At 37.7% G+C, this 18,197-nt stretch overlaps 1 protein-coding gene across 1 annotated transcript in view; it reads left to right on the plus strand.

Annotated features, from left to right (window-relative positions):
- ARHGEF38 (Rho guanine nucleotide exchange factor 38) overlaps nucleotides 1-18,197 on the plus strand; it is a 135,052-nt gene that overhangs the window by 92,220 nt on the left and 24,635 nt on the right. Inside the window, exons 6-7 of the mRNA XM_010371550.2 lie at nucleotides 10,163-10,362; nucleotides 13,564-13,697. Coding sequence (XP_010369852.1) covers nucleotides 10,163-10,362; nucleotides 13,564-13,697 — 334 coding nt within the window. The remainder of the gene's footprint in view (nucleotides 1-10,162; nucleotides 10,363-13,563; nucleotides 13,698-18,197) is intronic.

Consider the following 18,197-nt stretch of genomic DNA (forward strand, 5'->3'; position numbering starts at 1 on the left):
ATAGGCCCCGGTGTGTGATGTTCCCCTTCCCGAGTCCAAGTGATCTCATTGTTCAGTTCCCACCTATGAGAGAGAACATGCGGTGTTTGGTTTTCTCTTCTTGTGATAGTTTGCTAAGAATGATGGTTTCCAGCTGCATCCATGTCCCTACAAAGGATGCAAACTCATCCTTTTTTATGGTTGCATAGTATTCCATGGTGTATATGTGCCACATTTTCTTAATCCAGTCTGTCACTGATGGACATTTGGGTTGATTCCAAGTCTTTGCTATTGTGAATAGTGCCGCAATAAACACACGTGTGCATGTGTCTTTATAGCAGCATGATTTATAATCCTTTGGGTATATACCCAGTTGTGGGATGGCTGGGTCATATGGTACATCTAGTTCTAGATCCTTGAGGAATTGCCATACTGTTTTCCATAATGGTTGAACTAGTTTACAATCCCACCAACAGTGTAAAAGTGTTCCTATTTCTCCACATCTTCTCCAGCACCTGTTGTTTCCTGACTTTTGAATGATTGCCATTCTAACTGGTGTGAGATGGTATCTCATTGTGGTTTTGATTTGCATTTCTTTGATGGCGAGTGATGATGAGCATTTTTTCATATGTCTGTTGGCTGTATGAAGGTCTTCTTTTGAGAAATGTCTGTTCATATCTTTGCCTACTTTTTGATGGGGTTGTTTGTTTTTTTCTTGGAAATTTGTTTGAGTTCTTTGTAGGTTCTGGATATCAGCCCTTTGTCAGATGGGTAGGTTGCAAAAATTTTCTCCCATTCTGTAGGTTGCCTGTTCACTCTGATGGTAGTTTCTTTTGCTGTGCAGAAGCTCTTTAGTTTAATTAGATTCCATTTGTCAATTTTGGCTTCTGTTGCCATTGCTTTTGGTGTTTTAGACATGAAGTCCTTGCCCATGCCTATGTCCTGAATGGTACTACCTAGGTTTTCTTCTAGGGTTTTTATGGTATTAGGTCTAACATTTAAGTCTCTAATCCATCTTGAATTAATTTTCGTATAAGGAGTAAGGAAAGGATCCAGTTTCAGCTTTCTACTTATGGCTAGCCAATTTTCCCAGCACCATTTATTAAATAGGGAATCCTTTCCCCATTTCTTGCTTCTCTCAGGTTTGTCACAGATCAGATGGCTGTAGTTGTGTGGTATTATTTCTGAGGACTCTGTTCTGTTCCATTGGTCTATATCTCTGTTTTGGTACCAGTACCATGCTGTTTTGGTTACTGTAGCCTTGTAGTATAGTTTGAAGTCAGGTAGCGTGATGCCTCCAGCTTTGTCCTTTTGACTTAGGATTGTCGTGGCAATGCGGGCTCTTTTTTGGTTCCATATGAACTTTAAAGCAGTTTTTTCCAATTCTGTGAAGAAACTCATTGGTAGCTTGATGGGGATGGCATTGAATCTATAAATAACCTTGGGCAGTATGGCCATTTTCACGATATTGATTCTTCCTATCCATGAGCATGGTATGTTCTTCCATTTGTTTGTGTCCTCTTTTATTTCACTGAGCAGTGATTTATAGTTCTCCTTGAAGAGGTCCTTGACATCCCTTGTAAGTTGGATTCCTAGGTATTTTATTCTCTTTGAAGCAATTGTGAATGGAAGTTCATTCCTGATTTGGCTCTCTGTTTGTCTGTTACTGGTGTATAAGAATGCTTGTGACTTTTGCACATTGATTTTGTATCCTGAGACTTTGCTGAAGTTGCTTATCAGCTTAAGGAGATTTTGGGCTGAGTCAATGGGGTTTTCTAAATATACAATCATGTCATCTGCAAACAGGGACAATTTGACTTCTTCTTTTCCTAACTGGATACCCTTGATTTCTTTCTCTTGCCTGATTGCCCTAGCCAGAACTTCCAACACTATGTTGAATAGGAGTGGTGAGAGAGGGCATCCCTGTCTTGTGGCAGTTTTCAAAGGGAATTTTTCCAGTTTTTGCCCATTCAGTATGAAATTGGCTGTGGGTTTGTCATAAATAGCTCTTATCATTTTGAGGTACGTTCCATCAATACCGAATTTATTGAGCGTTTTTAGCATGAAGGGCTGTTGAATTTTGTCAAAAGCCTTTTCTGCATCTATTGAGATAGTCATGTGGTTCTTGTCTTTGGTTCTGTTTATATGCTGGATTACGTTTATTGATTTGCGAATGTTGAACCAGCCTTGCATCCCAGGGATGAAGCCCACTTGATCATGGTGGATAAGCTTTTTGATGTGCTGCTGAATCCGGTTTGCCAGTATTTTATTGAGGATTTTTGCATCGATGTTCATCAGGGATATTGGTCTAAAATTCTCTTTTTTTGTTGTGTCTCTGCTAGGCTTTGGTATCAGGATGATGTTGGCCTCATAAAACGAGTTAGGGAGGATTCCCTCTTTTTGTGTTGATTGGAATAGTTTCAGAAGGAATGGTACCAGCTCCTCCTTGTACCTCTGGTAGAATTCAGCTGTGAATCCATCTGGTCCTGGACTTTTCTTGGTTTGTAGGCTATTAATTATTGCCTCAATTTCAGAGCCTGCTATTGGTCTATTTAGGGATTCAACTTCTTCCTGGTTTAGTTTTGGAAGAGTGTAAGTGTCCAGGAAATTATCCATTTCTTCTAGATTTTCTAGTTGATTTGTGTAGAGGTGTTTATAGTATTCTGTGATGGTAGTTTGTATTTCTGTGGGGTTGGTGGTGATATCCCCTTTGTCATTTTTTATTGCGTCTATTTGATTCTTCTCTCTTTTTTCTTTATTAGTCTTGCTAGCGGTCTGTCAATTTTGTTGATCTTTTCAAAAAACCAACTCCTGGATTCATTGATTTTTTGGAGGGTTTTTTGTGTCTGTATCTCCTTCAGTTCTGCTCTGATCTTAGTTATTTCTTGCCTTCTGCTAGCTTTTGAATGTGTTTGTTCTTGCCTCTCTAGTTCTTTTAATTGTGATGTTAGAGTGTCCATTTTAGATCTTTCCTGCTTTCTCTTGTGGGCATTTAGTGCTATAAATTTCCCTCTACACACTGCTTTAAATGTGTCCCAGAGATTCTGGTATGTTGTATCTTTGTTCTCATTGGTTTCAAAGAACATCTTTATTTCTGCCTTCATTTCGTTATGTACCCAGTAGTCATTCAGGAGCAGGTTGTTCAGTTTCCATGTAGCTGAGTGGTTTTGATTGAGTTTCTTAGTCCTGAGTTGTAGTTTGATTGCACTGTGGTCTGAGAGACAGTTTGTTATAATTTCTGTTCTTTTACATTTGCTGAGGAGTGCTTTACTTCCAATTATCTGGTCAATTTTGGAATAAGTGTGATGTGGTGCTGAGAAGAATGTATATTCTGTTGATTTGGGGTGGAGAGTTCTATAGACGTCTGTTAGGTCCGCTTGGTGCAGAGATGAGTTCAATTCCTGGATATCCTTGTTAACTTTCTGTCTCGTTGATCTGTCTAATGTTGACAGTGGAGTGTTGAAGTCTCCCATTATTATTGTATGGGAGTCTAAGTCTCTTTGTAAGTCTCTAAGGACTTGCTTTATGAATCTGGGTGCTCCTGTATTGGGTGCATATATATTTAGGATAGTTAGCTCTTCCTGTTGAATTGATCCCTTTACCATTATGTAATTGCCTTCTTTGTCTCTTTTGATCTTTGATGGTTTAAAGTCTGTTTTATCAGAGACTAGGATTGCAACCCCTGCTTTTTTTTTGTTCTCCATTTGCTTGGTAGATCTTCCTCCATCCCTTTATTTTGAGCCTATGTATGCCTCTGCATGTGAGATGGGTCTCCTGAATACAGCAGACTGATGGGTCTTGACTCTTTATCCAGTTTGCCAGTCTGTGTCTTTTAATTGGAGCATTTAGTCCATTTACTTTTAATGTTAATATTGTTATGTGTGAATTTGATCCTGCCATTATGATATTAACTGGTTATTTTGCTCGTTAGTTGATGCAGTTTGTTCCTAGCCTCAATGGTCTTTACATTTTGGCATGTTTTTGCAATGGCTGGTACCGGTTGTTCCTTTCCATGTTTAGGGCTTCCTTCAGGGTCTCTGTAAGGCAGGCCTGGTGGTGACAAAATCTCTAAGCATTTGCTTATCTGTAAAGGATTTTATTTCTCCTTCACTTATGAAACTTAGTTTGGCTGGATATGAAATTCTGGGTTTAAAATTCTTTTCTTTAAGAATGTTGAATATTGGCCCCCACTCTCTTCTGGCTTGTAGAGTTTCTGCCAAGAGATCTGCTGCTAGTCTGATGGGCTTCCCTTTGTGGGTAACCTGACCTTTCTCTCTGGCTGCCCTTAAGATTTTTTCCTTCATTTCAACTTTGGTGAATCTGGCAATTATGTGTCTTGGAGTTGCTCTTCTGGAGGAGTATCTTTGTGGCATTCTCTGTATTTCCTGAATTTGAATGTTGGCCTGCCCTACTAGGTTGGGGAAGTTCTCCTGGATGATATCCTGAAGAGTGTTTTCCAACTTGGTTCCATTTTCCCCCTCACTTTCAGGCACCCCAGTCAGACGTAGATTTGGTCTTTTTACATAATCCCATACTTCTTGCAGGCTTTGTTCATTTCTTTTTCTTCTTTTTTCTTTTGGTTTCTCTTCTCGCTTCATTTCATTCATTTGATCCTCAATCGCTGATACTCTTTCTTCCAGTTGATCGAGTCGGTTACTGAAGCTTGTGCATTTGTCACATATTTCTAGTGTCATGGTTTTCATCTCTGTCATTTCATTTATCTCTGCATTAATTCATCTAGCTGTCAATTCTTCCACTCTTTTTTCAAGATTTTTAGTTTCTTCGCGCTGGGTATGTAATTCCTCCTTTAGCTCTGAGAAGTTTGATGGACTGAAGCCTTCTTCTCTCATCTCATCAAAGTCATTCTCTGACCAGCTTCGATCCGTTGCTGGCGATGAGCTGCGCTCCTTTGCAGGGGGAGATGCGCTCTAATTTTTAAATTTCCAGCTTTTCTGCCCTGCTTTTTCCCCATCTTTGTGGTTTTATCTGCCTCTGGTCTTTGGTGATGGTGACGTACCGATGGGGTTTTGGTATAGGTTTCCTTCCTGTTTGATAGTTTTCCTTCTAGCAGTCAGGACCCTCAGCTGCAGGTCTGTTGGAGATTGCTTGAGGTCCACTCCAGACCCTGTTTGCCTGGGTATCAGCAGCAGAGGTTGCAGAAGACAGAATATTGCTGAACAGCGAGAGTACCTGTCTCATTCTTACTTTGGAAGCTTCCTCTCAGGGGTGTACTCCACCCTGTGAGGTGTGGGGTGTCAGACTGCCCCTAGTGGGGGATGTCTCCCAGTTAGGCTACTCAGGGGTCAGGGACCCACTTGAGCAGGCAGTCTGTCCCTTCTCAGATCTCAACCTCTGTGTGGGCAGATCCACTGCTCTCTTCAAAGCTGTCAGAGTTGTTTGCGTCTGCAGAGGTTCCTGCTGCTTTTTTTGTTGTTGTTGTTTAGCTGTGCCCTGTCCCCAGAGGTGGAGTCTACAGACACAGGCAGGTTTCCTTGAGCTGCTGTGAGCTCCACCCAGTTCGAGCTTCCCAGCGGCTTTGTTTACCTACTTAAGCCTCAGCAATGGCGGGCGCCCCTCCCCCATCCTCGCTGCTGCCTTGCGGTTAGATCGCAGACTGCTGTGCTAGCAATGAAGGAAGCTCCATGGGTGTGGGACCCTCCTGGCCAGGTGTGGGATACAATCTCCTGGTGTGCCCGTTTGCTCAAAGCACAGTATTGGGGTGGTAGTCACCCAATTTTCCAGGTATTGTGTGTCTCAGTTCCCCTGGCTAGGAAAAGGGACTCCCTTCCCCCTTGTGCTTCCCAGGTGAGGCGATGCCTCACCCTGCTTCAGCTCTCTCTGGTCGGGCTGCAGCAGCTGACCAGCACCGATTGTCCGGCACTCCCTAGTGAGATGACCCCAGTACCTCAGTTGAAAATGCAGAAATCACTGGTCTTCTGTGTTGCTCGCACTGGGAGTTGGAGACTGGAGCTGTTCCTTTTGGGCCATCTTGCTCCACCTAGAGTCTTCTCTTTGTCCTTAGTATTCTGAAGTTCATGAATTCCAAGGTGTGACTCCATTTCTTCCATTGCACTGGACACTTACTGAGTTCTTTTAACCTGCAAACTCCTGTCTTTTTCTTGAATTATTTCACTCACTATTTACTCCTCATATTTGCTTTATTTTACCTTCCTGTGATTCTATTAGTAGATGATGAGCTTCCTAGACCAGTCCTCTAATTTTCTCATTTTTTTTTCTATTTTCTATTCTTTCATGTATTTATTCTTCTCTTGAAAGTTTCAAAACATTATCTCCAACACTTGTAAGAATTAGACACTTTCTTAAGCAGATTTTCAATGGACCCTCCTTATTTTGGTATCTGACCCCTCATTCCCTACTTCCATGGGTAACCAGTGCCTCTAATTGATTAACATTTGCAAAATGATTGAACATTGCCTTACCATTTCACTGGTTCTCTCTGGTCTGTTACATCAATTACTATTCATTTATCTCCTTTATGTCTTCTAATTTAATTATAATTATTATGTATTTATTTTCACTATTATCTTTTATTTATGACAAAAACTGTTTATCTGTGTAACAATATATAGTTTCCTTTAAAATTGACTTAGGTGTTTTAGAAGGAGAATAGATTGAAAAAAACTCAGTAAGAGCATAGATGCTTGTGGCTACTGTAAAATAAATATTAAATTTAGGATACTTGTGATCATGAAATAAAGGAAATTCAAAGTAATATAGTTAATAGTTACATAATTATTCTTTTTTTACTTATTTTCTCCTTCCCATTAAGAAATATAGATGTGTTGCATGTTTAATATCTAATTTTTTTTGTTTTCCAGCATAGTGTTTATACTATTTAAATGTCATTTTAATTTTCATTGTACTTTTTTCTTGTATTTGATGTGAAACTCTGCAGCAAAACTGGATGCTGCTAAAACAAAGCCAGCTGTGTTTACTTGACTTTGTAAAGACCCAAAAATAATTTCTAATGAGATTAGTGTAGCTACTTTGGCACTAAATACTTGCCAAAATATTCATGATAAGACAGAGGAAGATGAAATAGAATTACAAATTAATAAGTAGTTTAGGTTTTGGCCCAATGTGTATGGGCAATTGTTACACATTTGTTTACTTACTGTGGGGAGTCATGGGATAATTGACTTCCTGGCTGAGATGGGTTATATCACACATAGGACTCATCTGCCTCACATGGTTATCAGAACTTAATCTTACTGTGGGAGACTAGATGGGGTGAATTTTGTGGCATTGAAAGAATGGAGTATTATTATCTTATAACACTCCCTCTATCTTTTCTACCATATTGCTTCTCTGTGCGATGCAGATATCTGAATATCATTGCTCATCACTTGGGCAACTGTGTCAAGTATATCTCCAGACACAAAAGTGTCTGGAAGATTTCTCATTTTTGAGAATGCCTTTTTTAGAATTTGTATTTATGACTTTTTAGGAGGAACAACAATCATTTATAATTAATATTATTGTCATTTGAAATATAAAAGGGAAAGATAGAACTTTGATCCCAAAGAGTGATGAAAAAAGTAATGATACAATCTAGACAAAATGAGGAAGAACCAACAAAAGAAAGAAACAAAGATAATCTCTAGGATGGTGGGAGGGGAATTCCTGCAAGATGACTGCACATCTGGGTTTTTGTTTTTTATAATTAAAATAAAAGCACATATATAACAAAAGACCACACTAATAAACTATTTTATTAAAGTTGAATTTATATTGATTTAAATGTTTGATTATATTTATATTTTGATATAAAGTCTTTTAGTGATTTTAAAAAATTAAATGAGCTAACATTTAAAAAACTCAGAAGAAATTCTGATTATATTCATATAGATAATATGATTTCCTCTAATCAAGTTAATACCTTTCATATCCTTGACTCGTTTCTTATTTAAGGGAATTATTTCTACTTAAGTGACTAAACTGTTGTATTATTGAAGAATCTCTACTTATGATAGATAAGAAAATGTGCTTTATATTTAAAGGTTTTGCTACTGATATACTATCAGTTAGAAAATACCTTTCGGGTTTTTTTTTTTTTTTTTTTTTTTTTTTTTTTTAGTTATTTTTTCAGTATAAATACTGAAAACAGTTTTCAATATTTATAACAGATTTATTTTAAAAATCTACTTCACTCAGTCCTCTTGGAAACCAATAATCAATCTCTCCTTCCCTCCCTCTTTCCAAGTCTCTCTTTTACCCACTTTCTGCCTCCTTCCCCTTCTGTTGCCTTCCCTCCTTACCTTCCTTTTTTTCTTCCTTAATAGATTTGGTGCAAATAGGTATGAAGTAGAAGATACAGCCTATTAAAGCGACTCTTTACTCCCTTGCAGATCTTTAATATTTATTCTGGTTTTCTTTTTAAAAAAATGTTTCCTTTGGGTTTGCTTTAGTCTTTGTCTCTCTTATGCTATCATCATTTTCTCTGCGTGTGAACAAAATTCCTCAGTCATTTATTCACATTTTTGGAAAAAATGTTCAGTATAAAATAAAAGCACATTACAGAAAATCTAAGAACTCTATCATTTCTCAGTCTACAAATATGCATTGAGAGAATACTGTACGCCCTGCGGGAGGTATCGTGGTGACAGGGAAACTGATCATAAACTGGCAAACAGGGAAACAAGATGATTCCAGATAGTGATCGGTGATATGATAAAATCAAATGGAGAGATGTGATAGTGACTAGGTTATGTTTGTGAATGTATGTGCATGTGTATTTCTGCACATGTGTGCATGTACATGTGATAATACATTATTTTGTTTCTCATTTATCAAATGAAATTAATTAGATGGTCTCTAAGATGCCTTCCTACTTTTTTTTTTTTTTTTTTTTTTTTTTTTTTTTTTTTTTTTTGCAACAGGCTGTCACTCTATTGCCCAGGCTGGAGTGCAGTGGCTCACTGCAGCCTCGACTTCCTCAGTTTAAACAATCTGCCTACCTCAGCCTCCTGCGTATGTGAGACTACAGGTGCATGCCACTGTGCCTGGCTGACTTTTGTATTTTTTTCTAGAGATGGGGTTTTGCCATGTTGCCCAGGCTGGTCTTGAACTCCTGGGCTCAAGTAATCTACCTTCCTTGGCCTCCCAGAGTGCTGGGATTACAGGCCCGAGCCACTGTGCCTGGCCCCTGACCCTTTCTAATGATGCGACTTTTCTAATTTTGTTCAACGTTTTTACAGCTGTTTTACTGCTCTAATAATATGGTCAGTCATTTATCCATAGTAATACTTTAAAACATTATTGAAGTATAAAACATCCACCTACTGGGATTTGAAAACAGTGTCTGTATTTCCTATCTACAGTGTATCTTTACTTGTCTCTGCATAAAGAAGCTTTCAGAAATCACTGCCTTCTGTCTGAATGATCAATGAGAGTGGGTCAGACAATGGCATGACCATGCTTGTAGCTTCTTCCCCTCCTGTGAACTGCCTAACCGGTTGGAATGGCTCCAACCTTGTCTCAGAAGTTGCTAAAGGAAAAGTCAGGCATGAGTCTCACTTTTGTATAGTCATTTGAAGATCTGTTGACTAAGAATTCCACATGGAATGTCATTGTGTGATAACAATGATTAGTGACAGGGATAGTAATAATAATAACTAGAGAATTATCACATTCATCAGAAGTCCCTTTTGAGGACTGTGCTAGAACCTCCAAAACATTGTAAATGCAACTTCTCAATTTGGTGGAAGAGAGAGGCCAAGACTTCCTTTTGACTATACCTTGCAAGTCTCTGTTTAGATTTTTAAATGGTTATTCTCCTCAATAATAATCACAAAAATGCCATCAGGAAAATGCATTTTTCTGTGTTGTCATGGTAAAATACATTCTGAAATTGTTTCCCATTATATTATAAAGCCATTATAAAAAACCTTGTAAACTGTACATGGCATAAGGATGAAAATCATGCTTTCAGACCATTTGGTGGAAAGATATACTTATTTCTTTTTGGTTTTTGTTTCATAGTAGGGTCTTTCAGACTTGCTTCTTTCTGTCATCTTTTGTTCTTACTTTTATTTAGAAATTTTAGATATACAAATGGAAAAAAAGAGAAAAAGTTTTAGAAGTAATCATAAAAACACATAAAAATGAAAATGAGTTAATAAAACATATGTTTGTGAAACGATATCACTTATCTCTATTGTAGAGGCAAACCAAACTTATTGGACATGGACTCTTTGATGATCAAACCAATTCAACGTGTGATGAAATACCCCCTATTACTGTGCGAACTTCGGAATTCCACCCCTCCCTCTCACCCAGATTACAGAGCACTGGATGATGCTTTTGCTACTGTGAAGGACATTAATGTTAACATCAATGAACTTAAAAGAAGGAAAGATTTAGGTAGGAAGAGACATGATGAATTGGTTGTTTTCCATTATTGGAGTGTTCACTTTATGTTTCTGAGAATCAGAATGTTTAAGTAGTTATAGTAGCTGCAGTGAACTGATCATTTGAAATCTAGAATTAGAAGCTGGGGAGAAGAGTGTGGTTTTGCCTTGCCAACTGGGTTAAGGAGAAGATTAAGAGGCACAAAAAATGAAATTAAAAAATAAATCAAGCAGCCGTATAGTCAACTTCATTGGACCACTGCAATCCTGATGACATATTGTGGGATGCAGGTACCCACTGCATATAGTCCTCCTGTCACTGGAGATAGGTGTGGTAAGAAGGAGAAATGACCACGTTGCAGTAGCAGTGGAAAGCATCCAGGAAAGGGGTAGATCCAGGTGATGGGGGCCATCTAGTATGTTGGATTGATCTGGTTCTAGCACACAGAGAATGGAGCTTTGGGGGTAATAATTTCTCTACTGATGTGAGCAAGTATACTTCTTTCTAGAATTAACAAATTATTGTTAAATATTTGTAAACTAAAATATAAAATTAATGTTTAATGTAAAATTTCAAAACAGGAGGGATAATTACATGGTTCCTATACATCCCAGAGGTAATAATGCATTGAGCTAGGCTGTGGGTCCTCCCTCAGTGTGATTTGTGATCATATAAGTTCTTAGTTGGCATTGTACTCCTAATATTAAATCTCAGTTTGACATTAAAGCCACAGCAGTACTTTAGAGCTAAATGGTCCAATCACTTTATTTATTTTTGTTTTATTTTCTGATATTTATTTCAAAAGTCATATATTTGTATTAGTAAATTAAAAAGAAAGGTGCAGAGTAAAAAGTAAATGCTATGGAGGAAGAAAACTCCATGAACAAAACGAAGAGATAGTACACAAAGGATCACCGTCCAGACTATATAATCATTGACATGAAATCAATACAAAAACATTTTAATACAAAAGGGTTCATCAGAAAAAGAAGCAATTCACAGTTTTAAAATTCTAAGCTTCATTTATACTCAGGGAAATGTAATCATTGAAATCACACTAACATACCATTTCCAGTCCAAGGGACTGGCGGGAAAAAGTAATGAATACATTAAATGTTTAATCTCGGTGTACAGGTGAGAATGTACTTGGAATCACTAGTTTAGAGAACAACTTGAAAATACCTAGTAAAGTTGAAGATGCACACACCAGAGACTCAGAAAATGAATTTCTAGGTATTTGCCCAAGAGAGACTCTTGCCCATGTGCTCAAAGAGAGATGTACTGGTAACTAGCATTGTTCATAAATGTAAATAAAAAAGATACATTAATCCAGATAGTGGATAGATAAATGGCATATTATACACTACAATACCACAAGAAGATAAAAATTAACTAAATAAAAAAGTATATGTATCAATGTGTTAATCTCAAAAACACAATCTGGAGGGGTTTTCTTAAAGTAAATTTGTAAGCGGTAGAATAGTATGTGCAGTATGATACTATTTTATAAAGTTTTAAAACATCCAAAATGTATTGTATGATTCCAAACATCCATAGTAAAGGCACACAAATAGATACAGATACAATAAGCCCAGTTATTTAGGATAACAATTCCCTTTAGGGATCGTACATGGAGATCAGGGGTGCCCCAACTATTAGGTGAGTTATTTTAAAAATAAAAAGACTGGAAACAAAGGAAAATGTAAAGACTTGACAAGGATTTGAATAATGGCTGTTATATTATTCTTTATATTTTTCTGTTTGCTTAAACTATTTCAAAGTTATGAAGAGTAAAATTCTTCCCTTCCCACAATGACTCCAGTTTGCATAGCTAACATTTTATTGTTTTCTTCAGACGTACTGTGTCTTCTTTTCCCTTTTCTTCTCTCTTTCTCTCTCTCTTTCCCTCCCTCTCTCCCTTTGCCTTCTTTCCATACTTCTTGCAACATAAATGGTACTACAGTTCGCTTTTTTAAAAACTTAATCATATATCATGAACATTCTTTCAATTAATATTGCCTTCTTTTTAATGTTTCCATAGCATTTTGTTTATGAGTATATCATTATTTATTAAACTCTTTCTCTAGGGATAAATATTTAGATGTTCCTAATACCTTGCTGTTAGAAAAAATACTCTAGCAAATAAAACTTTGTATACTTGATTATGGAAAGCAGATTTCTCTGCATGAACTTCCTGGTAATAGACTATGAATATTTTCCTTTTTGTTAGTTTCTGCCAAATTGTTTTCTACAAAAATATGTCGGTTTAATCCTCATCAGCAGTCTGTAACATTGTCCATCTCCCTACACCTTTACCAACACTGAATGTTAGAGACATTTAATGTTTTCAACAATGTGAAAGGTGAAAATGATTGCAAAGATAAATAAGTGAAGCTCAGAGAGGTTATTCAGCTTGCCCCAAATCTCTCAGCCAGTGAAGAGCCACTCTAGGATCTGAGGTCTCCTTACATTGGGTACAATTGTCTTTCTTTTCTTTCCTTTCCTTTCCTTTCCTTTCCTTTCCTTTCCTTTCCTTTCCTTTCCTTTCCTTTTCTTTTCTTTTCTTTTCTTTTTTTTTTTTTTACAGAGTCTTGCTCTGTCATCCATGCTGGAGTGCAGTGCCATGATCTCAGCTCACTGCAACCTCCGCCTCCTGGGTTCAAGGGATTGTCCTACCTCAGCCTCCCAAGTACCTGGGACTACAGGCACGCACCACCATGCCAGGCTAATTTTTGTATTTTTAGTAGAGACGAGGTTTCACCACATTGGCCCAGCTGGTCTCAAACTCCTGACCTCATGATTCTCCCACCTCGGCCTCTGAAAGTGCTGAGATTACAGGTGTGAGCCACTGCTCCAGTCTTTTCTTTAGTTTTCTTTAGAATAGATTCCCCATTCCAGAGGCCTCAGATAATAAATGTATTATCTGAGACGAGAGGGAGAACTTTTTCTAGTATCAGGGATTACTTTAATATTAATAAATAAAACTTGAACCTTGAGGGGCTTTTGTCCTTGTTTCTGGAGGTCATTGGGGTGGGTGTCTGACTGGGACATGGCTGGGCAGTGGGGCTGGAGCATATGGCCTCTGCAGCAGAGGCTCAAAAATCATATACATCTTTATCTTGAATATAAATACTCATCTTGAAAACTTTGGGTAAAGTGCACACTTTCTATGGTGCATGTGTTCAGCTATGTTATTACATTCTTCCTTTTCAGTTCTAAAATACAAGAAGAATGACGAGGATGAATCACTTAAAGACAAATTATCTAAACTAAATATTCATTCAATTAGCAAGAAATCAAAAAGAGTGACAAATCATTTGAAGATTCTGACCAGAGGAGAATCACAGGTAATTTTTCTTCTTGGACCACCTAACTTTTCCCAGGGAACATGAATGCTGATATTTTTGTGAGGTTTTGTTTTGTGAGGACTATTTCTAGAATACTGAGAATCAAGGTAATTGCCCAATGCTGTTCTCTTCTCTCTCTCTCTCTCTGGAAAATAGGGGTGGGAGTGGGAATAGGACTGACACTGTCTTAGCTGTGGTGCTTTTACTCAAGAAACAGACAAAAGAGAGAAATGGACATAGGACATGGGACAAAAGATTGCCCCAAGAGTCCTGATGATCATCATCAACTAGCACATATTCTCCGTCAAGGCAATGCCCTTCTACCATCCTGTTTTACTTCTGCTCTTAAAAGTCGTACTTTTCTTCAGGATTCCCTTGATATTCATTTTATCTTTATTTCATCTATATAAACAAAATGTTTAGAGGCATAACTTAGTGTGATTCTTTTTTCTACTCCTTATCCCCTTCCTCTTCTCTCACTCCCCAGATGCACATTATATTAGTGAGTAACAGTCCTGTGTCAGCTGTTTAGCCTAGCTTGAGCCACTTTCACCTAATCCCTAATAAATAATAGATGGATTAGCAAAGACTCTTAAACTTTAAGGCGTGTTAAGAATTACCTAAAAAGCTTGCTGAAAGACAGATTCTAGGGTTCCACCTGCCTCAAGGGTGCAATCTAGAAGTCTGTATTTTTGCGAACACTCTAGGTATTTTGAAGCCAATGATTTTAAAGTAAATTATCAATGGAACACACTTGCAAAAAAACACACTTTGAGAATCACAAGATGCAAAGTTCATGGTCCTGAGATAGTAATACAGTGAGCTTCTAACCAAAATTAGGGAAGATAGTTCCTAGTATACTATATAGTCCTTATTTTTTCCTTCTCTTTTGCCTATCACTCACATATTAATATCGCTAAGATTTTTAGTTTGAACAAGAGGCAACCCTATGGTGGTTCATGTTGGTTTCAGACAGCTTTGGGAGCTACTATGGTCTTTTCTCCTTCCATTAAGTCTTTGCAGCTTTCTGACCACTTAGACAGAAGCAGCCCCTTCAACCTCTGCAAAGGGCTCATATATTGACTCTGTATTTCAATCTTGACACTATTCATATTTGCAGGAGTCAGCACAGGGAAGAAATTAAGAACAACATCTTTGAAGTTATCCTAACCTGGGTTTGAACCCTACCTCTGCCACTTAGTAAATATTTGTTTGGGGCACATAACAAATTCAATGTAATCATCTGTAAATTCAGATTCTCCTAGTACTTAACAAATGGGATGGTTGTGAGGATTAAATGAGATGATGCATATATAAAGAAAGCACCTAACACAGTGTGTAAACAATATATTTTGGCTGTCATTATTATCATAAATATCATCATTATTATTTTATATCATCGCCTGGTATGGTTATTTGCCTTTGAATGTGCAGGCTTTTCTTCTTATGTGATGTAAAGTCCTTCATACATGGTGTATTAATAATATTTTTTACTTCCTGTATTTTATAGTGTTTTAGCATTTTAAAATACCTTTCTGGCTGAGCAGACTGCCCTCCTAGGGCTAGCCAATTCTTAGGGATAGCAAATAACTGGAACACAACTTCCATATGCAAACCAATCAATCTTGAGTCTATAGCTCTAACCACATCCTTATCTAATTCTTACACACCAAGCCAGTATCTCCCTTGCCCTAAATCATTTCAGGGCCCAGTACCAGCAACTACAGATTATCCCATGGAGTTATTTAAAATAGCCAGTCCTAAACTCTTTACTCTGCTCCTGCCTCACCTTTCCCAAGGAAATCCCAACAGAGGTTCTGGTCTAGACTTTCTCTTTACTCCTATCTTCTGCTACTGTACCAAAACCTAGTGCTTTGCCTCTGACCCTGTGTGGCATGTGGTGACTCCTCTCTCTGGGACCTGTGAGTATAATAAACTTCTTCCTTCCAAGTCATGTTCTTGTTTCCTCTTGTGACTGTACTGAATTTACCAACATGTACATTCTTAGAACACAAGGCTTGAATTATTTTTGTATTTACTTCTTTATATCCTTCTAGGGGCTAACTGGGTCCATTGCATGTAAGAGGTTCTTCTTCTCAATGTGGAACTATAATGTAAGAAGTTTGGGACATTTATGGAATATGCTCACATATCAGAGAAATGACAATGAAGACATTTCAACTAAAGACAACTATATTAAAATCAAATTGGAAATTTATTTAAGAAGAGATTGTAGCCACAATTGAGATAGACATGTGTAAATGTGGTACAAACAATTCTCCCCTAGTCTTTGGGATTTTGCTTCTGACTCAAGACAATTTTATTAAGAAATAATAGGCAGCCTCTAATTCTGGGCAGGCTTTTGAATAAGCTGTTATATTCTTTAACATATTTATCATCAGCTTCTTATATTTCTCAGTTGTGAACTAAAAGTGAATTGCAGTTAAAGTAGCCTGAAGGGATATTAATTAGATTTTTCCCCTTAATCTTTTGAGGGGATGTCCTGTCAGCAATGAAGCATTTTACTGTTAATCAGAAAATCAGCTGCATAGGCTCGACAGGAAAAGAGATAAATCTCAAATCAATCAATTTTGCACTTGTCAGCAGCTCAGGTGAAATATTGGTAGAATTAGGGTGTAAAGCTATTACCCAAGAGGAAGATTCTATTCAATTCATCGTACATATATTGAACTCCCTTGCACCCAGCACCATGTTAGAGATTGGGAGTACAAAGATGAACAGGTGTAGGTTCTGAATTCAGACTGCTTGGGGTTGAATCTTGAACCTACTACACCATGGGTAAGTTTCTTTAACTCCCCATATTAACCAGGGTAAAGACCACATATCTGTTCACAAAGAGATTCCAAAGGCATAGTAGGCTAAATCAGGTAGTTGTTTATTTCTCTCTTTCTCTCTCTGTTTTATTTTTTTAGAGACAGGGTCTTGTTCTTGCCCAAGCTGCACAAGAGTGCAGTGCCATTATCATAGCTCACTGCAGCCTCAAACTCCTGGGCTCTAGGGATCCTCTCTCCTCAGCCTCTCGAGTAGCTCAGACTACAAGCATGTGCCACTGCTCCTGGCTGCTCTCTCTCTTATTTTAAGAGTCCTGAGATGTGAATCCAGATGAGCTCTGCTTCATAAGATCCTTCAGGAACCCAGTTCCCTCAGTGATTTTTCTAAACATATTGTCTTCATCTGCCTGGTTGAAGCTGGATTCCTGCCATGTCTTCTTTTGAGTCCCAAAGAAATGTTATAAGGCCAAGATTCAGACATGAAAAACAAGGCTTCATCCACATCCTATTTGCACAAACCTGGTTACCAGGGCAGAGACGGCTGCAAGGGAGTCTGGGAAATGTAGTCTCTAGCAGGGCAGCCAAGTGTCCAACTTGACTAGAGGTGTGCATTCTATCAGTAAAGGGACAGCAGGAGGAATATTAACAATCTCTGCCACACCTCCTGAAGCTTCTGTTTCTTTATCTCTAAAATGGGATTAGTCATAATTCCATTGTATATGTGTAAGGATTACAATGAGAAAATGGAAGAAAGGTTTCAGCAGTGTCTGGAACATAGTCAGTGTTTAACAAATGTTCGCTATTATTTTCATTAAAACAACAATAGTTAATCCGAAACAACCAAAATCCACCAGTGGAGAGAATCACTTAAACCATTCACCAGGGTTATGAGAGCAAACAGGAGAGAGCAATTAATTTTCTACAGTGCGAAGAATAGGAGAAAAGGGAGGATTTACAGAACAGGTGACATTTGAACTAGTCCTTAGAAATAAACAGGATTTTGCAAGGCAGGAAATGAACAGCAGCATATTCCAGCAAAAGAAAACAACATGGAAAAGGCTTGCTTATAGGAAAGAATTGGGCAATATTTCTCTCAGTGTGATTCTTGAACCTTCTACTTTGGAATCATCTGGGTCCTAGCCAGATGATGTATAAAATAAAATATCTGGTGATGACTCCTTGGAAACTGCATTTTAAAAAATCTGCCCTACCGTATTGTTATACACACTAGACTGAGTTGGAGCATAGCAACCCTAAGGCAGAGGATGTTGGATTTTGTGGGGATTACAGAGAACTCTGCTGCCTATTTAATCAAAAGCTTTCTAAATAAACAATATTAAGAAATTTAAAAATAAAAAAAAGTCACCATTTTTGATCCATTTAGTTCTAATATCAACCATCTTAAATTTAAAAACATATGAACCAAGAACTGCTATGGTTACAACCCAGTGCCAAACTTAATAATACATATCCTATTCCATAAAGCATTTGCATGTTCACACAGATTTTGCCAGGATGAGGCTGGTTCAGATCTTGTTTTGTAGCCATTTTAATTGCCAAGAAATACTGCTTGCTATTAATAGCAGTAATAAATGTGTGCTCCTAGAAATTGCCACAGCATAAAAAGCATATCTTTCTGAATTCTAGTGGATGTACATGTAAGATGACAAAAAATAACTGAATACATGTGACATACTCTTAACTCTGC

The sequence above is a fragment of the Rhinopithecus roxellana genome, chromosome 2 (genome assembly GCF_007565055.1).
Source record: "Rhinopithecus roxellana isolate Shanxi Qingling chromosome 2, ASM756505v1, whole genome shotgun sequence".
Lineage (NCBI taxonomy): Eukaryota > Metazoa > Chordata > Mammalia > Primates > Cercopithecidae > Rhinopithecus > Rhinopithecus roxellana.